At 35.5% G+C, this 24,969-nt stretch overlaps 4 protein-coding genes across 4 annotated transcripts; 2 read left to right on the top strand and 2 right to left on the bottom strand.

Annotated features, from left to right (window-relative positions):
- Positions 1-586: 586 nt before the first annotated feature.
- On the bottom strand, positions 587-2,053 carry LOC145613072 (uncharacterized). Its single transcript, XM_081668129.1, has 2 exons — positions 1,668-2,053; positions 587-873 (listed from the first exon to the last, which is right to left on the bottom strand). Exons 1-2 carry the CDS (start codon positions 1,711-1,713, stop codon positions 587-589), a joined length of 333 nt encoding a protein of 110 aa, XP_081524255.1. The 5' UTR covers positions 1,714-2,053.
- A 2,707-nt stretch (positions 2,054-4,760) lies between these two features.
- On the top strand, positions 4,761-7,918 carry LOC145614902 (small nuclear ribonucleoprotein SmD3b-like). The gene is made up of 5 exons (XM_081669972.1): positions 4,761-5,082; positions 7,153-7,205; positions 7,288-7,354; positions 7,450-7,506; positions 7,592-7,918. Exons 1-5 carry the CDS (start codon positions 4,924-4,926, stop codon positions 7,649-7,651), a joined length of 396 nt encoding a protein of 131 aa, XP_081526098.1. The 5' UTR covers positions 4,761-4,923; the 3' UTR covers positions 7,652-7,918.
- A 494-nt stretch (positions 7,919-8,412) lies between these two features.
- Positions 8,413-16,489, bottom strand: LOC145614163 (cell division cycle 5-like protein). The gene is made up of 4 exons (XM_081669169.1): positions 16,019-16,489; positions 13,437-15,140; positions 11,190-11,471; positions 8,413-10,105 (listed from the first exon to the last, which is right to left on the bottom strand). The coding sequence occupies exons 1-4, from the start codon at positions 16,193-16,195 to the stop codon at positions 9,335-9,337; spliced, it is 2,934 nt and encodes a 977-aa protein (XP_081525295.1). The 5' UTR covers positions 16,196-16,489; the 3' UTR covers positions 8,413-9,334.
- A 1,888-nt stretch (positions 16,490-18,377) lies between these two features.
- LOC145614295 (histone acetyltransferase of the MYST family 1-like) lies at positions 18,378-24,915 on the top strand. The gene is made up of 9 exons (XM_081669323.1): positions 18,378-18,781; positions 20,478-20,566; positions 20,943-21,002; positions 22,655-22,864; positions 23,410-23,478; positions 23,660-23,821; positions 23,936-24,029; positions 24,224-24,366; positions 24,519-24,915. Exons 1-9 carry the CDS (start codon positions 18,469-18,471, stop codon positions 24,720-24,722), a joined length of 1,344 nt encoding a protein of 447 aa, XP_081525449.1. The 5' UTR covers positions 18,378-18,468; the 3' UTR covers positions 24,723-24,915.
- The last annotated feature ends 54 nt before the right edge of the window (positions 24,916-24,969 follow it).

Below are 24,969 nucleotides of genomic sequence, written 5' to 3'. Positions count from 1 at the left end.
AGTTACCCTATTTTCACACGAATGTTACCCTTTTTTATGCTGGCTGTGGTTATTATCTGATTTGTTTGTATTAAATAACAGATACAAATCCAATTGATGCTTCTGGTTTAGATCTTAGAGGATCATTTGTTGGTGTGGTAAGAGAAACTTTTGAAGAAATTTTGGAATTGTATGAAAAACATGCTGCTATACTGGGATTTTCAATAAGAAAACATACAACTAGATTCAAACAACACACAAAAATAGTAACTGAGAAAAACTATGTGTGTTCTGCTGAGGGAAAGAGACATTCAGGTCAGAAGAAAACAAAGTTAGTTGAAATGGTTGATGAAGAGGATGTAAATGTAAAAGCAAGAAAGCCAAGACAAGTAGCCATTACAAGATCAAATTGCAAGGCATGCATAAGAGCAAAAGTGAATAAAGAAGGACAGTTTGAGGTGGTGTCTCATGTTATTCAGCATAACCACGAGCTAACAAAGCCACAGTGGCATTATTTGCATCGTTCTGAAAGAAAAATGACAAAGGAAAAAACTGAAGCAATCAAAACAATGAAATCTTCAGGTTTAACTACAATGGACACTTACTATTACATGGCTACAGAGGCTACTTGCAATTCAGCATCTGCTTTGGCCTTCTTAGATACAATTTTAGACTTCTTAGGAGATGCTTTAACCTTCTGAGACTCTGCTTTGGCCTTCTTAGGAACAGTTTTAGCCTTCACAGTTTTAGCCTTCACAATGTTAGACTTCCCAGTTTTAGACTCTGTTTTGTCCTTCTCAGGAGCTGTCTTGTTCTTTTTAGCAGGCTCTTTACCCATTCCTTTTCCCCTTGAAGGCGATTTATAACGATATCCACCTATTGAACCACCTATATCTAATTAATACAGAGGATAACCATAAATTACAAATTCACAAATTACTCAGGGGAAAATTTAGAATATATGCAAAAAAATCCTTTTAAATGCAAAAAGTGACCCTTTTAAAAGAATAAAGTGACCCTTTTTACTGCATAAAGTCACCCTTAAAATACAACAAGTAACCCTTTTAAATAAAAAAGTAACCCTTTAACAAGCATAAAGTGACCCTTTTAACTATATAAAGTGACCCTTTTCACTGCATAAAGTCACCCTTTAAACTACAACAAGTAACCCTTTTAAATACAAACGTGACCCTTTTGACAGAATAAAGTGACCCTTTTCACAGCATAAAGTGACCCTTTTCAAAGCATAAAATAACCTTTGGCATGCATATAAATAACATATGTATATATTACTCACACACAATGCACAATGCACATATTACTGGTACTCAAACACATATACACAAACACAATGCAGATATGCATACTTTTTTCATAATCTAACTAAAACCTAACATCAAAATTTGAAGAATAATGAATAAAACTTCTGAAAACAAACATGCAAAATTTGTTTAACATGTAACAACACCACAACACATATATATCAAATTTTGAACCAATTATCACAATGAACAATAAAATAAAGCAAAATTAAACATAATAACTTCAAAATTGAAATTCAATTATCATAATATGCATAATAAATCAACAGAAAACAATAAAAAATAACATGCACTACTAATTCGACATATATAAGCGAAAATTCAATTGAAAATTCGAAAAAATGATGAAAAATTAAATAAACACACCTTCTTCAGCATCTACAGCCTTCTTTGTAATCTTCTTCTTCACCATTGCTGAAACTAACAGTACAAAAAACGAAAACAAAATCAAAATCAAAAAACCTAAAAATCGAAGAACCAAAACAATTTAAACTAACAAAAATCTCAAAAAAATAAGTAAACTAACCACAATTAAGCGATAAACAACTTCACAAGTGAAAGAAAAGTGAGAAAAAGCTCGAAAAAGCTCGAAAAGCAACAATGGAGGAGAGAGAAATCGCAGTTAACTGGTTTTTAGAGAGAGAAAAACGAGGAGAGAGAAAGCATAAATGAGTGAATGAGAGAGAAAGTTCTTTTTCTTTAATTTTGGAAATCACGTGCCAGGACAGTTTTTTTGTCCATTAAATCCGCCATTCAATATCATTATTGAACACCCGCTTTTTTTAAAAATTTGTGAAAAAAAAGTGGACTAAACAACCACTAAATTCCTTAATCGTGCATTCTTTATTTTATTTTGTACTTGTAACTTATTTTAATAAAACAATAGAGTTATGTGCACTGGAAGAACGCCGTACCATTTTTTTCTCTTTTTAGATTTAGATTACGGAGTATATGGTAGTTCAAAAATCAAAACAAAATTTATATATATTTGCAAATGTTTTTTTTTTTTTTTTTTGAGGGATTTTGCAAATGTATTTATGGTATAGAATAATTGTATACATTTACACCATAAATTGAAATAAATATGATTTTATTTATTTTTTAAATATGTGTGTTTAAAGATTATGATTTGCTTTTTAAAATAGAAATCTAATTTCCAAATATGTTAAATAGATCAATTGGCTCATTCTTTATCTTTTATAATAACCTCACCAGGTCGCCCATTCTTCACCCTATTGTAATTATTTCATTTTCGTTATTGCTCTATTCATCTTTTTTTCACATTAAAGTCACTAAAAGTGGATGACACTAGCAATTCACCACCATTTTATTATGTTGAAAGCCACCGCTACATACAAAATCAACCCCTCAAACAAATTTCTCTACCACTTCTATATATACAAAATTACATACCGAGTGTGTAAACCTTAAGGGTTGGACAAAACCTACTTTCACATGGCCAAAGGACCATACATGTGCCCTATTGTGCCTGAAGTGCCAAAACTCAAGCCGCCTAAACTCCTAGTGACTGAAGTGCCAAAATCAGAGGTGCCAAAGATACCCAAAGTACCAAAGCCTCCCAAACTTACATCACTATAACTACCTAAGCCATAGTTCCAAAAAGAGTAAGAGAAGGCCGCGATGCCTTAATTAATTGCCTAGACAAAATATTTGCTTATAATTAGCATTGAATGAATTTTTTTAATACTATCGTGTATCTGTTTAGGTATTAAGATGGTCTGATCCATTTTAGCTTAGGATAATCCTACTTTTACAAGTCTAGATAGATTAAATGCCTCCAAAGGTCTAAATAAGCCAAATACACTTCATGGGCCTAGTTTTGCCCATTCACATGCTACTATATATACCCTTATTGGGAGTCATGGTATAGGAAGTCTCACTGTTAGTATCTAAGAGGATCATCCACCACTTTTCTCCCTAAAAGTTATCAAGTTATACATTGTTTGATATCAAATTTCGGTTAGGGACTCAACCCCGGGATCCACTTTGAGGGGGGAATTCATCTTGCATGTTTGTACGCGACCTGAATTCGAGACCCGCAACCAACACTTAATGGTTTAGATAGACAATTTTATTGCCGAACCAATTTGTTGTGTTTGTGAGAGAACAAGCGCATTAACATATGAAAACCACCAATTCACAACTACTCTATTCAACTAGAAAAATGAGTTTAAAATTCTAACAAATTTAGCCCCAACATCTAAATTTCTTTTGCTAATGAAAATACAAACCGGAAAAAATGAATAATGAGATCTCCCTCTAAAGGTAAATAATAAAAGGAGAAAATCCAAGTTAATATCCGTGATAAACGAGTATTGTTTATATCGTGGCAAAATTGTAATAAAAGTCTATTGATTTTCGTGCTAGACCAATAAACAATTGTTTTCTCAACAAAAGCTCTGACATTGGGCACATGGGCTTCAAAGAGAACACTTCACGCCGTTATTGCTCCATCCATCTACCTTAACCCAGCTTTGAGGGTGAGTTAAGTTCACTTTTGCAATTGTCTTCATCTTTGTCATGAGAGAAACAAAAAAACAAGGTCACATAGTACATGAAAATGGCTTTGTAAAACCTTTAATGGAGAAATCGAAAAGCACGAACAACTTTAATGGAGAAGGAAGCAAACCTTGCCCTTAAGGGTTAACCATGCCCCAATTTCTCTAGGGTTTTTCATTTAATTTGACGCAAAGCCATCATTGAAAAGGTGAAAGAGGGTGAAGAAGATAGGGGATACAAGTTACTAGGTAATGTCAAGCATTCAAGCAGGGAGCCATGACGATAGGTGGTTTCATATTGGTGGTTTCGACTTTTCATTTTTTTTTCAGATCGGGAGCTGCAAAATTCCAATTTGTGTACTACTGTTGGAGTTTTTCTAGCCTTGTAAAAGAAATCAGTCAAGTTTTTCCCTCAATTTTGAGGAACAAAATTTTATCTGAATTGAAGAAGAAACTAGTCAAATTGAAGAAGAAGACACTTACGTGTCGCTGAAAGAAATCAATGTTCTTGGGTTTGTGTAGGTGAGAGGCTGACAGCCACTAACTATGGTTAGTTTTATCCCCTTAACGCCCATCTAACAACATAAGTCCATCCAATTAATGTTGACAAAATTACCCTTACTTTTACACGCGAAAAGACAAATTTACCTTGATATAAACAACCCTTTTTTTTTATTAGAAATACCCGGACATGCATTAGAAAAGACACCAGTTTTATCATAAAACAATAAAAATAAATTTTAGGTAATTTTTGAATGACAATACTAAATTTATGCACTAAACTCCCACTTTCATTAAAAAAAAAAAAGAACCAAAGAATAGAAAAATGGTTAGTCCCTTTATCTTCCTATATCGGGGTTAGATTTTGACCCCCACCCCCTCGCGTGAGGGGCACCTTACCGTATTTGTTTTAAAAAAAGTTTACAAACCCAAGACTATTGATTCATTTCTTCTTTTCCTTCTCTCCCGCTAACACTTTTCTCTCAGGAAAAAAATAAAAAAAAACTCCCGCTAACAAGATACGGAGTACTTCGTATTTAGGGTTTTTGGCGTCCAGAAAACCCAGAAATTGTCGCAGGTTAAGAGGAAGAAGAAGACGAAAGATGAGTAGAAGCTTAGGAATTCCGGTGAAATTGATGCATGAATCCACAGGTCATGTGGTTACTGTTGAGCTCAAAAGCGGTGAGCTTTATCGAGGTACCATGATTGAGTGTGAAGATAACTGGAACTGTCAACTTGATACCATTACTTTCACTGCTAGGGTACTTCATTTTCTCTCTCCTAAGTTTTCCCTTTTTAGGGGTTTTTGCAATCTGGGGTTTGTATAATTGGCGGCATTAATTTGTTTAGGGTTCATTGATGTTTTAATTTGATATGTTTTTATGGTTTTGGAATTTGATTATAATGTTATGCTTGATTATGGTGTTTAGAATATGGTTGATTTTCATGAAAATTGAGGGTTTGTACTTGAGTTCAAAGAAATATTGATAATGTGAGAGAATTAAGTTGAAATTGGTTTTATTTTGTACTTACATTATGGTTCTAATGTGATTTGATTAATAATTGTGTGTAGTGTATGCTATGTGATTGATTGGTTTGGCTTTAGATTTTCAATTTTAAGGGTGTTAATCAGATGAAAAGGTAAGTTAAGAGATTTGGAGGCTATAATCTGTAAATTAAGGAGGTTTAGAGACTGGAGACTGAATCATGACTGTGCTAGTTGTTTCGTGGAACGAGGTCTATTGTGTCTGGTATTCTACACTGGTAATCTGTGCTTAGAATAAGAGCTCGCTAATTAATTTCTTTGGAGTTTTGGTTCTGATCACTCCTTCAGGTGGTCAATGTCACCAGCACTTTTAATTTTAAGAATGAAGCTTTCTCTTGGGTTGGAAATGGTTGCAGGGTCAACATTCAAGACACTTAAGACTTAAGAGGAAACTTGGAAGTGTTCAAGAATGAGAGGGTATAATATATTAATATGCATACTCATATTATCCTAAGGTTTGGCAACTTGCTATTCGTAGTGGGCTAGGTCATCAGAGAACTCTTTTAGGACTCCCACTTTATCTCTCTCACTGATGAGGGATTTTTAATTCGTAGGATTAAGATTTAAAAATATGTCATTATCTGGTTGATAGGCCCGTGTAATTGATGCACGGATCATAACAGTCAGGCATAGCTGCTTAGCAATTGGGATAGGGAAAGGTTTGGAGAGTTTATCCTAATAGGTGCACAGATGAGTTATAGGAAATTGAGCTGTAGGCTGTAGCCAGTACATTAAAGGATGTTGGAAAAGATTGGCCATGAAATATGAATATGGACTTTCTTGTGATTTTGTAGGCCAAGGCCTATTGTGGCTTGATTTCTATGAAGTTGTATTCTAGATTTCAAATTTCCTTCTGGGAATTTAGTAGACCAAGGCTTATTGTTGCTGATGAATTTTCCTGCTAAAAGTTTGAGTTGGGTATGTCTGATGTTTACTACTTGCTAGGATCTTCTTTTTTTTTTTTTAAATTTTTTTTTCAATTGATTATTCCTTTGGTAGTCAATATCTCTAGAATTAGAGGTTTAGATTGAAAGCTTTGCTAAAATGCCAATAAAAAAGGCTGGTCAGTATTTAAAGGTAACATTTTTTTGCTTACCAAATAGCAAAATATGCAAGGATGATAAAGTGGCATTTGAAGTTGTGGGTAGTTATCTGTAAAGGTTGCATTCAGGTAGTTTGGTCTAGGTCTATTTTGGTCGATCAATTTCCCAGTCTAGTTCTTGGGGTGGTGGGGAGGGTCGGAGGGATTGCTTTATCTGGGCTCGTCTAAGTAATATATTTTGTAGGCTGGAAGAACTCTTGTAATTTGAAAAAGATGAAAGGAGAATGCTGCTTACTTAAAAAATCAAGGGGGAGATTTCTGAAGTGTATATGCCCAATAACTTGGTCACTTGGAAAATTATCAAGGAATAGACCTGTGATTAGGACTTTTATGACTTGGTTATTTATTGGTGAGAAAGTGTCTAATTATAGATGTGTGAGCTGGTATGAATAGGAGTTTCTGTAATATTTTAATAGCAAAGGATTGGAACTACTATCATGGCATGTTAATTAATTCCATAGGTTTTAATGAATTAAGGTGCACATTATTACAATCTCTATTCATGAGTTCTGGTACCCTAATTTAGCTGGAAATGGTGCTGAAATACTTTCTTCTCACGCCACTTTAATTAGGATAATTATTCCTGTTTGGAATTGTAAATATATTTTCATCTGAAGGATCTTAAGGCTGATGAATCATGGAATTTCTTCTTTCTATCAATGATATCTGTCATTTGATCTGCAGGATGGAAAGGTCTCCCAACTTGAGCATGTATTCATTCGAGGCAGCAGAGTCAGGTGAATAACCTTCACAATTATCCTCCCCTGAGGTTGTGTATTTTATATTGTGAGGCTAATTGTTATCCGGAAATTCTTTCAGGTTTATGATTATACCAGATATGCTGAAGAATGCTCCAATGTTTAAACGTCTAGATGCCAGAATTAAGGTTTTTAGCCAATTCTAGTCTAGCACTCTCCTTTAATCTTAGTAATATCATCAAAAATATATCACATAAATGATTTTCCCTTAAATTTCCCTCAGGGCAAAAGTGCATCACTTGGAGTTGGCCGTGGTCGTGCTGTAGCAATGCGGGCAAAGGTAAGACACTGTTGTTATCCCCTTCCTCCCTCCGCGCAATTATGTTTCCGTATGCTAACGTGTCTGGTCATCTTTTCTAATGTAGACACAGGCTACTGGCCGAGGTACTGCTGGCAGGGGAGTTGTGCCACCAGTGCGGAGGTAAAAAACTGTCGGATAGCAGGTCCAACTAGTCAGCGTTTAGAGTCTTGCTGCATCCCAGTGTAATTATATGAGGATTTTGGTGTTGAGGCTGAAATTTCTGTTTTGTATCTGAATATTCACCTGAACCCGAGATGTAAGGAAATGATTTGATTTCGGAATGGCAATATCTAGCTTTTTTGTTTTCAATGTTCTGAAAGTGTCATGTTGTCTTGTAGGATTAATACATGGATGAAGGTTTTTGGGTAGTTTATATAATGGAATTTGAGTACTCATTTGTATTGATTCATGTTGAAGGTTTCTCTTTTCTATTAACAAAAATTGATGGGTATAATAGCATATTAAATGAGTTGCCATAGGAAAGTATGATAGTGCTGGAACATGCATGTTTGACTCGTGATAAAATGACTACAATCAATTGGTCTGTATTACCTGACCTAAATTGAGGATCATGGAGGTGTCCCTCCACTCTTCCCCAAGAGTGACTTGGGTTTGATTCTCACCCCATCCCTCGTATCTATCCGTGTAAAAGACCTGACTTGAACAAACCTAAAAGCCAATGAATCACAAGCTAATTAACAATGAATCCCAATTAAACCCAATCCTACTGACCCTATATTATTTTATTTTTCGTTTAAATGAATTAACAGAATAAGTAACCCATTATATTACTTCTTTGAATAAATTTGGTAACCAGTAGACCCAGCAAGGCTATTTATATACAGGCAAAAGTTCATGCATGTTGGCTGTTAGTTGCCTTTTGATAGTTAAAAAAATCGGGCAATATATTTAACATAAACACTATACAGAGTCAAATGTCAGGTATTTGAGGCACTGTGATTCAAATGTGCCAAATTCTGTACCCAAAAGGTTTATGGAAGCTCTATACATCATACTTTTCACACCCTCCACAACACAGCAGAAGGAAGGGAACAAAAAGAGAAGCCAGTATCTAATGCAGTATTGTAATATCACTGCAATACATTAGCCAAGGGCTCTGACACAAGAATGTACTAGTGAATAAACCGTCATGTAGACTTATCTCCAACGTTGAGTTCCCGTCCCTCACTAAGTTAACAAGATGGAAAATGGAGCACAAAATTTGTGACACTTTATACATGATAATCAACATCCTCTTGTACATTCTTCAAAGTTAAAAAGTTTTTACTTAACTACTCTTTGACAATCCATGACCATGGATCCGTAGCTTTAATCACCACTGCTCTCACCACCACTTTCACCTGCATAACCTGATTTTTAACAGTGCTTCTGCTTTCTCACTTTGAGGCTCCCATTTAGAGGTGGGTCATTAATATTACAAATCACTCTCCTTTGGGGGTGAAGATGTGATGCAGCTGTCAGCCTTTGTTTTATCTTCAAGAGATATTATTCTATTAGATAAAACCATGATAAACGGCAATACATTCAACGTATTTCAGAGGTTTTCCAACGGCAGAAGACCAGGGAACATGCCAAATACCACGGCATGGGAGGGAAGCAAGATCAATTGTTTATAATCTATATTCGCCAAAGGAACAATGCACAAGCAAAAATGATGATCCAACAAACTTCAATAGTCTCATTAGATCATCTCTTCCACAACCCCTGTAATGCTTCTTTTAAGGTGCAGAGGGGTCCAACAGATAGCAACAAGCCAACAACCTACTACTTAAGTTGCAAGTCGGTGTCACACTTGGTTATCACTGGCACCATCTTCCACCCTTTCTACAGGCTCACCCACATCTCCATCCATCATAAGTTTAATCCCATCTGCCTCATTGATCTGGCTACTGAGGTCCCCACCTAGTCCTTGTGTCTCCAGTTTGGAGATAGAAACAGTCTCTCCATTGACAAAACCATTATTTTCAAGAGCTTCCCCTACAAGATGATCTGTATCATCCAAAATGCTACTGGCAACATTAGTGTCGTCTGCATTTTGCTCCTTGAAAGCTTCAGATCCCTTAGCCTCAGAAGCAAGAGAAATGCTTTGTGTATGTGCATTTGATGCCACATCGCCATATGTGTGCATGTCATTTTGTAGACTAGTTCCATTGACCGCTTCAGAAGCTTCACCATCCTCCTGAGGTTTTACATCAGAGGAATCCACTTCCATGGCGCTTACAAGCTCCGGAGTTTCATAGCTCATTAGTGAAGCCTGATTAGCTACTTTCTCAGCCGACTCTTCCGAGTGTTTCTTAGCCTCTTCTTCCATTTTTCTGTACTGATCCATGAGCTGCCTGATTCTCTCCAGTTCAGCAACACGATCTCCATAACGTTTCTGTAATGTTTTCTCTACCTCTTTCTGCTTTTGGACTTCTTCCCGAAGACCCTTGATCCTAGATGAAGCTGCCACATTTTCCTGTCTCTGCAAAGCTAGGAAGCAATCCAATTCAGTCCCAGCAGTATTCATCTGTTTGAATGTGAGCTCGATTTGTGTCTTCAGTTTATCAGCCCGCATCTGACATAAATGAGCTATCACAGCTTAGTATCATCACGGTTATAGATATTACAAATACTTCAACATCTGCATGTGCTCTGTATAACAAAATAACTTGTACACAAACACAAAGATGAGCACAGGCTGGCTGTGGTCTTGACCTATAGTCAGAATGAACCAGCAAGATAATAACTAATATCGTGAACACCCCATCGGAAAGCAATAAGATATAGAGCCATGAAGAGCATGTTACCTCACATGCAAAACCATTTATATGTGATAAATCTGTTACTATAGACACAAACAAGCTAGACAAGCTTGCCAAAAATTGTACATTCAAATCTTGTCATAGCCATCATATACACAGCTGGATAAATCCACACTAACCCTTCACATCAAACTTTACACATAAAAGTAGCAGCTTCACAAAGAAAGTAATGTCGCTGTCCTAATCTCCCTAATCCATAGTACTTTACTTAGTATAAAAACAATTCTATATACAATATATTTCTTGAAAGGAAACAAAGAAATTGGATTACCCTGTAATTTGTCTCTTTGGTTACAATGTGAAGATACATTGTCCTTTAAGGTAATCTTTTACTTGATTCATTAATATAATACTTTTTTCTTATTTTGAAAAAAGAAATCTATGTATGATCTTTAGATGCATAACGATTTTTTTATTGGTAATCGGAAACCAAACCATTTCAATAAAACCTCAAAATTACAAGGTAAAATGAAGAACTCTGCTGTCATCATAGTAGTTTGACATATGTAACTAAAAAGAAAACATGACATTTCACTAGGCAAGTACTACTCATAAAACAGGTATGGGCTATGGCTTAAGACAGCCAGAAAGTTGATGTTCACTATAAGTACATGAAGTAGAATGTAAGAGGTCAGTGGCTCAATGATGCTGTGTTTCAATCTATATATGATGCCATGCAAATTAAAATATGAAGTTGCTCAACACATGCTGTCCTTACTGAGAAACCCCAACCCCCTAACTTAACACAAAAGATACATATAAATAAATAGTTGATAAACTGAAACAAACTGTGAATACAAAAATATCATTAAATAGAAATATAACATAACAACCAACCTTATAACCATGAGTAAGAACATCAATCTTTTTCTCAAGCCGTTGTGCCTTTTTATTATCATCATCCATCTTCCTCTTAACATTTTCGAATTCATTTTGTAAGGCAGCAAGTTTCTCTACAGTTCCAGCCACACTGGAGAGACCATAAGCATTACGAGAGGGGAAATACATCAAATCATTTAAGCAAGTCTTGTGTGCCTCAACAAAGTCATCTAAGGTCTCTTCCTGATGTCCCATTGCTACACATAGATACTGCGCCTCTTCCTCAATACATGAACCAGCCTGACATAAAAAATACAAATTATTAAAACATAAGAATATGAATTACAATACTCACAACATTTCATCAACAGCACTCTATCTTACTTTATTCAAGGCTATGGCTAGGGAATTCCACGCAAATGAGGAAACTCACGAACTTCAGTAGTATTAGATATATGCAGCAAACAGAATCATTTCACAAAAAATTCACCTACTATATCCAATTTGTTTGAATGTGCACAGTGCATGGAGCACAAAATGTAACTCATGTTTGAGAATTAATAAGAGGGAAGCAAAGGGAGGAATCAGCAATACAAATTCCATCATCATACCTATATATTTTTTTGGAAAGTGATGCACATGGTAATGGTTAAAGCAATGTACTTTGGTCCTGTTTGGCAAAATGTAGTATCACAGGGGTCACTGTTCGTTTCTCTAGTAGCAATTAACTGAGAAAATGATGTTAGCTGGGAAGATTGATAATTAAAGTATGAGTATTCAATAAAGCAGCTATGGACTTGTTGTAAGTTGTTACCGGTAAAAATCATCAACAACTACTCGCCTACTCTTGCTAGATAAAAGCTACTCCATAATAATTTTAGCTTTGATAAAAGCTACCTCCACCACTAAAACTAGTTACACTGCCCCTGCCACTACATTGCTAAACACTCAAATATTTTATCAAGTAATGGTTTGACTTGGTCAAACCACTAAAAACTAGTGCCAAACATGCCCTTAATAGTTTGCACGACTTCCAAGTTGGGTATAATTAGAATACAGATAGGATCCATCCGTGTAGCATCTACAATTTCAATTTGTTGCATTGTGTTTAGCCAATTATCTTGATTGAAAAGTAAACCTACCTCCCACAATCAATTTCAAAACATTAACTTTCTCTTCCTGGGTGATACTAGACTTTCTGTCAGCCATCAATCACTGAGTACTCTTATACAGTAGTCACAAGTGGGATAGCAAAACAACACAAAATGTAGAACTCAATTGAAGTTATCAACAAAACAAAACAAAAAAGGGACCATATAATTCTCTCACAACTGTAATATACGAACATTGTATTGCTCATCACACAAATCATGAAAGGTGGATATTCTCTCATACATATAATGGTATACTGCATATTAAGAAATATTGAGCATCATATCATTTAATAGCCAAGAGGACAGATGAAATGAGCTAAAAGAACACATCAAACCATGGGAAAGGGTTGCCTCATCATTGGTAAAAGCCCTAATGTTCCAATCTATTACCATTCAAGCAGATGGCTAAAAATTTAAGAATGAAGGATTTCAAATCTAAACCCTAGATTTGAGAGTGATATCCAATGTACTATATATCTTCTTTTTCAAATAAAAAATTAAAATAAAATTGTTCCTAGACCAATAAAAGTACTCCGTATAAAACAGAAACAGTACTTTGTCACTTTTTATTAAGTGTGTCTCAATTTAATGAGGTGTACCTAAGAAATCCCTATCACCTTGGTGAGACTTAGCTGATTAGTGCGCCTTCAGCTTTTTTATACATTACCCAAATCATGTACTATCTTAAGCTTTCAGCAGTCAGCACAGGATCCTAGATTATTAGATCCACTATGGGGTTTGGTATAGAGGTTCCTATTTCATTTGTTCCAGAAAAAGTACCACCAATTTCGAAACTTTGCATTGATGAGCTTAGTGACTCAGATATTTTTAGGACAAGTAAAATTCTTCAAAAGACAATGGAAGGAATATTAAAGAAGCTGTCTGGTAGGAAAAAAAAGCTTCATCAAAGTTTGTTGTGGTGGCTAGTAGTTTATGTTATCCTTAAAGATAAAGGTAGAGAATAGTGCTTCTTAATTAATAGATTCTCAATAGCAATTATGAGTATCATCATCTGATTTCCATGTTGCAAAAAAATTTAAATAAAACCATTGTAGATTAAACAATTCAAATGGAAATGAACAAGGAAAACGGTACATGAATAGATATGTACCTCTTTCAGCTCATCCACTTCAAAATCCTCGATGACAGGTACTGTATTAGCACTTCGCTTAGCTGCTTTCTTCTGCTCTTTCTCACTAAGTGGATACTTGGCATTATCATGCTCTAGCAAACTCAGCAACTCTTTTCTTACCATTTCATCTGCCTGCTCAATGTCAGTAGGAGGGACGAATGAGCTCTTGTCTTCACCAGCTCTCATCAATGAATTCTTAATGAGCTCAACAGAGGCAGAAGGAGGCCGAGGAAGCTCCCTTTGCAGCACTTTCGACCTCTTTCTGAGTAACGCCTGCAGTCTTGCTTCTTCTGCAGCCTTCTCACGGGCTAACCTATCTGACATATCTTCTTCAATCATCTCCTCTGGATCCTCGGAATCCTCAGGTTCTGGGCGAACAACTACTTCATACTCATTTTTGGGCTCTGGTAGACCACTTAAACCCATACGCAGGTTCCTTTTCAGTTCAGCTTGTCTGCGAAGTTCAAGTTTTGCACTATCATGCATATCCATTTCTTCATTAATATGAAGTTCATCCCTGATAGGAGTTCCTTTGGGGGTCATGCTGAAAGAATTTACATCCCTGGAAGGAGTCATACCAATTCTTGGAGTAAGACTTGTTCCTCCAGGAGTTGCTGAAGGAGTAAGCATCGGATTAGGAGTTTGAACATCCCTTTTCTTTGGAGTGATGCCAGAAAAATCTGATGGATGCAAATCTGGATTGTCTCCTCCAAGCAATGGTGTTTGAGATTCCCTTAGTCTTGCCAGATTTTCAGCTTCCATCATGATAGCATCACCCTTCCCAGCAGGGGTTCTCTGAGGAGTACGCATGGGTGTCATCCCCTGTCGAGGTGTCTGGGAATAATTTGCAAGAAGAGCATGGGTTGCACCACTCCCATCTGCAAGTTCCTGATTTCCAGCCAAAAGATCAGTAGCATAACCCATTCGTGCAATTTCTTCCAACTCCTGGTCAGAGATCTGTGGAGGAGGAAGCATCAGTTTTGACCTTTTTCTAACTGTCTCTGGATCATTAAGTTTGTTGGCTTGCATTATCGCTCCTGGAGCATCTTGCCTCTCAGCAATCTTATTCTTTGCAATGTCCTGTTTCCTTAATCGGGCTTCCCTATCCACCCTTCTTTCTCCTTCAAGTTCATCAATTGTTGTGGGAAATGAGGGTTGCTCTACAGGTCTTTCTTCTTCAACAACATCATAAAACCCTGGTGGAGGCCTTTTCTCAAAAGGGATCTCGGCATTATAATCTATCCCTTTTCTTTTCCTCTTCCTTTGCCTGACGTCTATACCAGCTGCCTTGAGTTCTCTTCTTTTTTGCAAAGAAGCAAGCCTTCTTGCCTCTTCAAGCTGCTTCTCTCTAGCTTTCCTTTTAGCCTTTTTACCCCTTGTATTGGCTAACCGAGCTCTAGCTTCAGAGAGCATTTCTTTCTCATCTTCATCCATATCAACAGGATCTGGCCGTGCCGGTTTAGACTCTGGATTAGGATCAATTTCTCCAGGACGCAATTTACGTGGGTCATCTCCAGGTTCATAGTTATCATCCTTAGTACAGGCTGCATCAAGAAGCTTCTCATAACGCTCAAGACATTGAGATGGAGTCCGACCAACAATAGGTGCTATAGTTCTCCACTGAGTTGGCATAAGCTTTGCAAGATGAAGTAGCTTTTCATCTTCTTCTCTAGTCCACTCTGTCTACAAGTTTCAGGGAGATTCAAAATCAGAATCACTCCTAAGGCTTGTTCAAGTTATTTTAAAAGAAGGGAAGAACGTAAAAAAGTAAAGAAAAGCTTCACTAAACCCCTCCCAATGTACTCGATACCAAGAATGGCAGAGTAATACTGCATTCAATTTAATAAACAAACAAACTGAAAAAGGCAAACCAGATTGGGGGAGCAAATACAGCAATAACAAAAAGGCTACCAAAAGGTTACCAATATCCCGCGCCTCCAACAACACCCCTGCTTATGAACTACACAAAATGTGGTCACATATTCTCTGGAACATCGCAACAACTAACGTGTAATGATATCCAATAACCACAACAGCTTTTCTAGGTATACAAAGTAAACGTTCGAACATCCATCACTCCCATGAAAGGAGTTCCCCTCACCCTCTCCCTCATTCTCTTTCTCCGCCCTCCATTTAGACAAATTCTTCTATCTAATCACCATCTAACTTCTGCCAGTGTGAATGTGTGATTAGCATGACTAGGATATCAGCAATTCAGCATACATGCAATCTTCGCTACCCACATTTTGAAATGCATATAACTCCAGAATCCAAGATCAAATTTAGTCAAGTAATCACATAATTACACTCATGATAAATAGGATGAACTAAAAATCAATCCTTCAGCTTTGAAAACCTAATGAAGAAGCACATTCCAATCATCATCACCCCAACACTAATTCAACTTCAGAAAGCATAAAAAATCACCAAAAACAACCTTAACTTATATAAAACCAAACCCAATAAACTTGAAAAGCGAAGATAAAATTGATGGAAAAAATCATGATAACACTGAATAATCATTCAAAAATGAAGAGAGATAAAGTAAAGAAGATGAATACCTTCTTAATGGAAGGGTCAAGCCACTCATACCAACGAGCTTTACACTGTTTAGCAGATTTACGAACAAGGAGAGAAGAAATTCGAGCCCATTGATTCTTCCCATATTTCATAACAGCAGCTTTAAGAATTTCATCTTCAGTGTTCTTCCAAACACCTCCTTTGATCATAATCCTCATCTTGAACCCCTTTTATTAATCAAACCACAATCAAAATTGTTTTTTTACTGGTTATTTGTGTTTTGATTCAGCGAAGTTCGAATTGAGAAAAACCCAGAAATTGTTCGCTTTCTTAATGGGATTTTTCTGGGGTTAAAGTGAATTGATGGTGGATTATTTGGGTTAATGAGCTCAGAAATTGACGTCAATGGCGGATTCAGAGGAAAGGGGAAGGAAGGGAAGAGAGAAAAGAAAGGTAATTTTTGGATTTTTCGTTGGTTTTTCTCTCTAGTGGTACCACTTAACAAAAATGGATCATTCAATACGTAGTAATGTAGAATGAGTGTGCAGCGGCCTAGCGCGACATGAATATGGTTTGATCCGGCATTAGTATAAGGCCCTGTTCTTTTGAGTTTCTGGACAGAGCAGATTTCAGCAAAGCAGAACAGAGCAGAGCAGATTTCAGCAAAGTAGAGCAGAGCAGAGTAGATTGAAGCAGAGCAAAGCAGAGCCGAGCCGAGCAGAGCAGATTTCATTATTATTATTATTATTATTATTATTATTATTATTATTATTATTATTATTATCATTATTATTACTAATATTATTAATACTATTATTATTATTATTATTATTATTACAATTATTATTACAATTATTATTATTACTACTACTACTACTACTACTTTTACTACTACTATTATTACTATCATCATAATCATTAAATTTTATTATTAAATATTAATTATTATTAATAATATTAATATTATTAAATATTAATTATATTATTATTATTAATATTAATATTATAAAATATTAATTATATTATTATTATTATTAATATTATTATTATTAAATATTAATTATATTATTATTAATATTATTATTATTATCAAATATTAATTATATTATTATTAATATTATTATTAATATTATTATTATTATCAAATATTAATTATATTATTATTAATATTATTATTATTAAATATTAATTATATATTATTATTATTATTAAATATTAATTATTATTATTAAATATTATTTATTATTATTATTAAATATTAATTATATGTTATTATTATTAAATATGAATTATTATTATTAAATATTATTTATGTATTATTATTATTAAATATTAATTATTATTATCATTAAGTATTAATTATTTATTATTATTAAATATACATTATTATTATAATAATTCAATATTATGTATTAATTTTAAGCAGAGCAGAGCAAAGCAAAGCAGATTTCAGCAGAGCAAAGCAGAGCAGAGCAACTCTAAAGAACGGGGCCTAAGAGGTTTATTGGTAGGTTATGAGTTGCATTTTTCTCTCTAGTTCCGTCAAGCAACATTTCATACATTCTCACCCCCTATGATGTCGTAGACCCATTTCTCAACATTCATGATCGATTTTTCAACCCATATTGTATTCTTACTTGTTCGTCCACAATGTGAATAACGATTTACAAAGATATGACAGCAATTTAAGGGACGACGACACTAATTTTGTGTTTTGACGAAGAAGCGAGAAAGATGTGGTGGCAATTGCTTCATCGACAGAGGAAGGTTCGACATGATGCTTATAACTTAATTGAAGCAATAACAATTTGCAAGCAAATTGCAATGTTGTTGTGGCAGTTACGAAGGCGAGACAATAATAGTCATCATAGCAACGAGCTCATTAGTCACCACAACACCATGTTCTATCCTCCCACAAACCCTTGAGAAATCAGATTATCAAAACCCTTCTCTTAATGAATTATGAAATCATGGAGATTTGGGACCCAAATATTCAATTGTATGCAAATGAACTTGAAGAGTGAACATGTATTATTTTAATACTTACGTTACTAGTTGTGGGCTCGGTCTTCCCATTTATTGCAAATTATTATCTGGTAACAAAGTTTTAAAAAAAAATGTTATCCCCCAATACTCGTACTTCATAATCATTACGAAGTATTTGAGGTGTACATAGTTCATAAATTTAAACTTGAATTTGCATCCAAATAAAAATTAAATAAAGAAATTTCATTTTAGTTTACATTCCATGAAAAACCCTATTTGATCCATACATTACACTACGTGAGGTTTCTATCCGATTCGATCCATACGTTACACGACTCTGTACTAAGTTTGATTTGTTTTTGTTGTGAAAAAAAAGTAAATCACTTTATAAATCCCATAATACCCAAAAAAAAAAAAAAAAAAAAAAAACCTTGAAAAATTATCCAGGCTAATTTTAGAGCGATAAACCGTTTATTCGAGCCTTGACTGAAAGAGGAAAAAGAAAATGGGGTCCTTAGATCCACCCTCAAATGCACAAGGCGGCAAAACCCTAATTCACGACGATGTCGACGATAATCAGCAATCCACCGCCGACGTTCGGTCGGAGCTTTCGCCGGCGGCTAACGAAGATGTCGGAAGTCCACCGGAAAACGACGGCTTGAAGAGAAGGAAGATTGGAGTGCTTCCTTTGGAAGTCGGAACTCGCGTCATGTGCCGTTGGCGCGACTCCAAATACCATCCTGTTAAGGTCATTGAGCGCCGGAAAGTGTCTGGTGGTGGTCCTAATGATTACGAGTACTATGTTCATTATACTGAATGTATGATTTCTCTCTCATTTGCACTTCAATTTTTATTTTGGGCATTAATTTGTTGATTGTGGTTGAAATTAGGGTTTGATGATAGTTGATTGTTTAATTTTCATGATAATTGAGGTTTGTTTGGTTTGGTGCTGAATTTTGTAGTTATTTGAGTGATTTGGGGGTTAGCTTTTGCCAAGATCATCAGTGCTACAATTTTTTATACAAGCAGCTAATCTATTATTGATTTGTTGTTTAGCTTAAGAATATCAAAGAATAGTATCTTGAATGTGAATTTGAGAAAAACTTTGTTTTGACTGCTGAGTTGAAATTGATTAATGTGACTTATATGGATTATTCTCTTAATTAATTTGCTATTGTTTTTTGTATAGGAGAAGCTACTGTGCTTGTTTGTAATGTAAATACGATCATGCATTTGTAATTGCTCATAGTATATGCCCTAAAAAAGAAAAGAATCAAAATGAATATGTTTAAACCATAGAAGCAGATGATAATCACATACTCCTTTCACCAGGAAATAGATATTATGTTGTTTCTATTCTTCATCGATAGGTATACGCTACTCGGCTTAAATAGGCATGCAATCCAATCATTTAAATCACGAATCATAATTATGTGTATGTTCTAGAAAAAGTGATGACATCTTAAAATGGTAGCTATTTTATTTCCAAAATCCATACAGAGAAGCATTTATAAACCTTCCATGGACTGGATCTATGTTTATAACGCTTGGATTTAAACGCTGCTAACAACCTTTTTGGATAGCTTAATGGAAACATTAAAAAGGGAAAGGAATAAAGAGAGGGAATTTGGTCGTTTTGTATTATGTAAAAGTAAGTATGGAGTCTAGTATTCTTTTTCTCTTTTCTTTTTTTTCTTTTCCTAATTGAAAATGAAAGAGATGAAAAATCCGTCCCTACTCTCTGTATACATTCATCCTTCATTCTTCAGTATTATTTCCATATCCCCTTTTCCCCTCTCACCCATCCGCAGTCATTGCCACCCACCTCAATCCTCTTTTCTGCCGCTGACTTATTCCCTTGCTTACATTGGCAAAGATTGGAAATTGAAGTTCATAGGTAGCCTATTGGAGGATAAATTTGACCTAAAGTGCAAACTTTAAAGCATGAATTTGTTTCTCTTCCCTTGGTTTGGTTAGTGGGCAAGTTTTGACTGTTTGTAGGAGGAGGGGAGGAGGGTTGCATGGTAGTTTTGTCTTGGAAATACTTAAGGTGATTGTATTTGTCCTGAGAGGAGTTGAGGTTGTGTTGTTTGTGGCTAAAAATCTATTGACTATTAAACCTGGCTTAATGAAGGAAACATCAAAGCTACCTTATTAGTGGAATTGGTTTTGTGTTGGTGTTGTGAGCAAGGGGGATGAGGTGGAATCCATTGGATGTGTGGGGCTGGGGAATGTGGTTAGGGATTGTATAAAGAGTGCGAAGCACTAACTAAGGAAAATAAGCTGATCCCTGATTATGTCACTTCTAACCAAGTAACCCCTAGTTTGCACTTCCTTTTAGGATTAGGTGGGTGGAGTGGTGGTTGGGTAGGGTGTCGGCAATATATTGTGGAACAAGTATACATGGAATGTGCTTGAAATTGACTGCTTTCAGTGATCATTTCATCACGATTATCATACTGTCTATCTTTGATGAAGGTTGCTAATAGCATGGTCTTTTGTCATTCTTGTCAGTTAACAGGAGGCTCGATGAGTGGGTTAAGCTTGATCAACTTGATCTTGATTCAGTGGAGGCTGTTGTTGATGAGAAGGTAGAAGATAAGGTAAGTCTATTTGGATACCTCTATTATGTACTTTCGCTGTAATAGAATGATGAAATTGGCAAACCTAAAGCTTCTTAAGCCTTGCATAAGCTCTTTTTGTGCTTAATGTTCTTTAGTCCTATGAAGGGTTATGTCATATTAAAAGACCATCTTTAACTAATTATTTCCTTGCAATCCCCCATCTTTTTCCGCTGAATTTTCTTTATCTATACATGCTATTCTTGCCCTTTCTACTTTCTGGTTTTCTCCCCTTTTATTGTTCTTCTCTCTGTAAAATGTTCTTTAATCGCATGTAATATATTTTGGCTTGGAATCTATTGCCTGCCCTCCCCTTTTAACCTGTTGAGTGGATGTTCTGACAAAGGGTTTCTCCTAGGTTACAAGCTTGAAGATGACTCGCCATCAGAAACGTAAAATTGATGAGATCCATGTGGAGGTATGTTTGATTACTGTATCTGCTAAACTCTTCATGTTATCTATGTTTAGTAGAATTGACTTGTTCACATTTGATTACGATGGAGAAGTTGAACTTAGTGAGGATATGAACATGACTGAAGTGCAACAACATTGTTATAACTCTTTTCATGTCCATATTTCTGCAAATACTGCTGCTTTGATGGCAAACTTTGTGTTCTCTGTAGCAATGATATCTTATGTCTACGTAAAAATAGGCAACCTAGAGGGAGTAGTGATAGGTGAACTTGTTTTGGTTATATTTTCCTCGTTATTTTCTGTTTTGTTATGATATGTGTATATCTGTTAAACTTACCGTTGCCTTGAATTTTGAATGAAATGTGAAGTTTATTTATATCTTGATATCGTTAGGAAAAGCTTATAAATGGGTTATGCTATATATTACATTTACTCATGTGGGAGGTTCCATATCAAGTTGGGTTTTACTTGTGGTGGTTGTGACCGAGGCTTTATCAGCTTGTGCTGAGTTATTTCTCACTTTGATGGCTAGACGTGGTAGGATGGCTTGGCTTTGGGATGTTCTTGGATTAGTAGGAGGTGTTTTGAGGGCTGTTCCATACTGTCAATTGTGGCTTTGGCCTTTTGGGTGAGTTTCTGTCAAATCAGTGGCTATGGAGAACCAATAGGCCACAAGGGTTTTTGTTTCAATCAGTCTGAACTGACGTTTTGTGGCTGTGCTTGTTTACTTGTTACCAGTCTTGGTCAACCCATAGTAATCAAATTTGGCCTTTTAAACCTGAACATGGGTGTTTGTGTTCAAAGTTTATTTATCTGCCACTTGAATTTCTTTGAAAACATTACAGATGGGCTCCTCCCTATATATATATATTTATATGCTTTTAAAACTATTGTGTTGCTATTTTTCGTTCATCAAAATATGTGACATTGTTGGACTTGTTAGTTGGACTTTATGATTAAAATCTACTTTGTACTTTACCAGTTTTCTTGTATTATTATAGCTATCCCATACAATTTGCTCTTTTGGTTTACTCCTATTTTCTTTTAAAACCACATAATTACGTCAAGGCCCCCTCATGTGTATTACATTTTACATGAGATGTGATAGTGTGATACTACATGCAATATCCTTCAGACTTTTCATCTTCGTGCTTGTCAACGTTAAGGAATTGATATGTCTGTTGGGTTTAGTTTATATAGTATGCAATTTATCTTACTATGTAGTTTATATAATGTGTGATTTATCTCACTATGTTTATGGGATAATCTACAACTTAACAACGTGATGAAGTTGTTGTAGTGACCAGTACTGAAATCTACCTTTAAATAATGTGCTTTGATGGCCTGTCCTGTATAGGTCTGTACTTGATACTAGCCAGTGAGTGTTAGAATTGTTTGGAGGAATTGAATTTTACCAGCTCAGCATATAAAATCTTGAGCAGTGAGTATTATCAGTAGTTATGAAATGACATGTATTCAGATTTTTTTTTTTTTTTTTTTTTATCTCCACCATTGGTCAGTGGAGTTTAGGATGAATTGTTTGCCTTAATAAGGATTTTTTCCTAGTGATTTAGATGTAAGCTCTCATGCCTAGATTTTAATATTTTCTGTTCAAGGTATGTTGTGCTTATGAGGTTTTCAATACTTAATGTTCAGGGTCATGAGGAGCTTGATGCGGCAAGTTTACGTGAGCATGAGGAATTTACAAAAGTAAAAAATATAGCAACTATTGAACTTGGTAGATATGAGATTGAGACTTGGTACTTTTCTCCCTTTCCACCGGAGTACAATGATTGCGTGAAGCTGTTCTTTTGTGAATTCTGCCTCAATTTCATGAAGCATAAAGAACAATTACAGAGGCACATGGTAAGCTTTATCCTACTCGCTTTTTTATGTCGCTAGAGAAGTGATTGCAGGATTGGAATTGATTTGTTTATTTTACTTTGGTGTCTAATAATTTTGAAGAATTGTGCATTTATACCCATGACCTTACACGGGTATGGTCGTTTGGAAAGATAAATGAAGGTATACAACAACATAATTGTGTGTCAATTTTGTTATGCTTTTGAGAGGTCATGGTCACCATGATAATCAATGTAGAATGTGTTTGATGACTGACTGGTCTGTAGTTTTTGAATTTATGATTGGTTTGGTTCTGCAACCTTTTTTTTTTTTTGTCTTTTTTTGGGTCCAATTTACTCTGTGGTTTGTTTATGATCATTTTCAGTCATGTATTTATCAGTAATTCAGTATCTAATTTGTTGCTGTTTTTATCTGAGATACATATATGAATGTTAATGTATAATTTCCCCTAAAATTGCCATTCCTTAATGTTTTTCTATCAGACCTTTTTTTTTTCTGGTAATATCAATCTTGTGCTCTAAATGTCCAATATTTATTTCTGATTGCAGAGAAAATGTGATCTTAAGCACCCCCCTGGCGATGAGATTTACCGGAGTGGAACTTTGTCAATGTTTGAGGTCTCTTTCTCTCTCCCTCTCCTCTGTAGTCTCCGCTTCTGCCCCTGTTTTGGTTTCCTTCTCTTGGGTAAGGGAGAGTGGATTGCAATTAAGAACATTGGTTAAATGAGATTTTAGTATGTCAATTCTTTCAACACAACTTGTGTTCTGATTTCCACATCATTTTCGATGCTTTATACAGATTGATGGCAAGAAAAACAAGGTTTATGGGCAGAATCTTTGTTATCTGGCAAAGTTATTTCTTGATCACAAGACGCTTTATTATGATGTCGACCTTTTTCTATTTTATGTTCTCTGTGAATGTGATGATCGAGGTTGTCACATGGTTGGCTATTTTTCGAAGGTAATGCTTTGCTATTTTATTTGTAACTGTTAGGAAGCTTCTTCTTTTGAGACCCTCTAGTCTGGCTTCGCTTGTTTGACAACTTATCTTTGGCTTCACTTGTTAATTATGCAGGAAAAACACTCCGAGGAATCCTATAATTTGGCTTGTATTCTTACTCTTCCTCCTTACCAGAGGAAAGGCTACGGCAAATTTCTTATTGCATTTTGTAAGCCTCTGCCCTTGTCAATTTTCTCTAGTAATTTTTGCTTTTTTAGTCATATCAGTTCAGTGCTTCTAAAGATGCAATGCAGGAAGGGCTGTTACAGTCTTACACAATAGGGAATCTATACTTGGCATTTTGCTAATATATGCATAGCCATTTTTTCGCTTTGTTGCTAACATCAGCTGTGGATGCAACAGCTTATGAACTTTCCAAGAAAGAAGGTAAAGTGGGCACACCTGAAAGGCCACTCTCAGATCTGGGGCTGTTGAGCTACAGGGGATACTGGACACGTGTTCTTCTGGACATCTTGAAGAAGCACAAGGGAAACATATCTATCAAGGTTTGTAGATTGTGAAACCTTTTTCTATCTCATTGTTTTGTAGACTTGAAACTTCTTAGGATCCCTGTACCTATTATAGTGATTTTGGCTAAAACTTTTGCACTTTGTTTTCCTGCTCAATTTTGACGGATATGCGGTTTCTTGTTCTGCAGGAGCTCAGTGACATGACAGCCATCAAAGCAGAGGATATTTTATCTACTCTCCAAAGTCTGGAGCTGATCCAATATCGCAAAGGGCAACATGTTATATGTGCAGATCCAAAGGTTTTGGATCGTCATTTAAAAGCTGCTGGGCGCGGTGGTTTGGATGTGGATGTTTCCAAGCTGATCTGGACTCCTTATAAGGAGCAAGGCTGATGACTTCTCTTCATTGCCCACCCCAAAAACGTCAGCTAGCTAATTGTAAATGTTCAATTAAAGTACAACTAGTAGGAACTTAGAGATCGAGCTTAGTTGTTTTACTACTGACCCATGTAATATAATTTCGAATAATGTAAAATTGTATGTTGCTGATAATCCATCTGTCGCATTGCTTTCAGATTCAATATAATCTGTTTGCCCGAGGTCCATTTTTTATTTTAGATTAGACTATATCAATCATTAC

Source organism: Chenopodium album, chromosome 25 (assembly GCF_948465745.1).
Source record: "Chenopodium album chromosome 25, dcCheAlbu1.1, whole genome shotgun sequence".
Lineage (NCBI taxonomy): Eukaryota > Viridiplantae > Streptophyta > Magnoliopsida > Caryophyllales > Amaranthaceae > Chenopodium > Chenopodium album.
The sequence above is the reverse complement of the archived record's forward strand: the minus strand, read 5'-3'. Positions and strand labels throughout refer to the sequence as shown.

What these genes read in the sequence shown, in the direction of transcription:
- LOC145614295 (XM_081669323.1), top strand. Translation starts at nt 18,469, where the DNA reads ATGGGGTCCTTAGATCCACCCTCAAATGCACAAGGCGGCAAAACCCTA. An exon ending in ATGAGAAGGTAGAAGATAAG is followed by an intron (nt 20,567 to 20,942) that starts GTAAGTCTATTT and finishes GGTTTCTCCTAG; the next exon opens with GTTACAAGCTTGAAGATGAC. An exon ending in TTGATGAGATCCATGTGGAG is followed by an intron (nt 21,003 to 22,654) that starts GTATGTTTGATT and finishes CTTAATGTTCAG; the next exon opens with GGTCATGAGGAGCTTGATGC.
- LOC145614163 (XM_081669169.1), bottom strand. Translation starts at nt 16,195, where the DNA reads ATGAGGATTATGATCAAAGGAGGTGTTTGGAAGAACACTGAAGATGAA. An exon ending in TTGACCCTTCCATTAAGAAG is followed by an intron (nt 15,141 to 16,018) that starts GTATTCATCTTC and finishes TGAAACTTGTAG; the next exon opens with ACAGAGTGGACTAGAGAAGA. An exon ending in TTCTTACTCATGGTTATAAG is followed by an intron (nt 10,106 to 11,189) that starts GTTGGTTGTTAT and finishes CATTTATGTCAG; the next exon opens with ATGCGGGCTGATAAACTGAA.
- LOC145613072 (XM_081668129.1), bottom strand. Translation starts at nt 1,713, where the DNA reads ATGGTGAAGAAGAAGATTACAAAGAAGGCTGTAGATGCTGAAGAAG. An exon ending in GGCTGTAGATGCTGAAGAAG is followed by an intron (nt 874 to 1,667) that starts GTGTGTTTATTT and finishes TGTATTAATTAG; the next exon opens with ATATAGGTGGTTCAATAGGT.
- LOC145614902 (XM_081669972.1), top strand. Translation starts at nt 4,924, where the DNA reads ATGAGTAGAAGCTTAGGAATTCCGGTGAAATTGATGCATGAATCCACA. An exon ending in CCATTACTTTCACTGCTAGG is followed by an intron (nt 5,083 to 7,152) that starts GTACTTCATTTT and finishes TTTGATCTGCAG; the next exon opens with GATGGAAAGGTCTCCCAACT. An exon ending in GTCTAGATGCCAGAATTAAG is followed by an intron (nt 7,355 to 7,449) that starts GTTTTTAGCCAA and finishes AATTTCCCTCAG; the next exon opens with GGCAAAAGTGCATCACTTGG.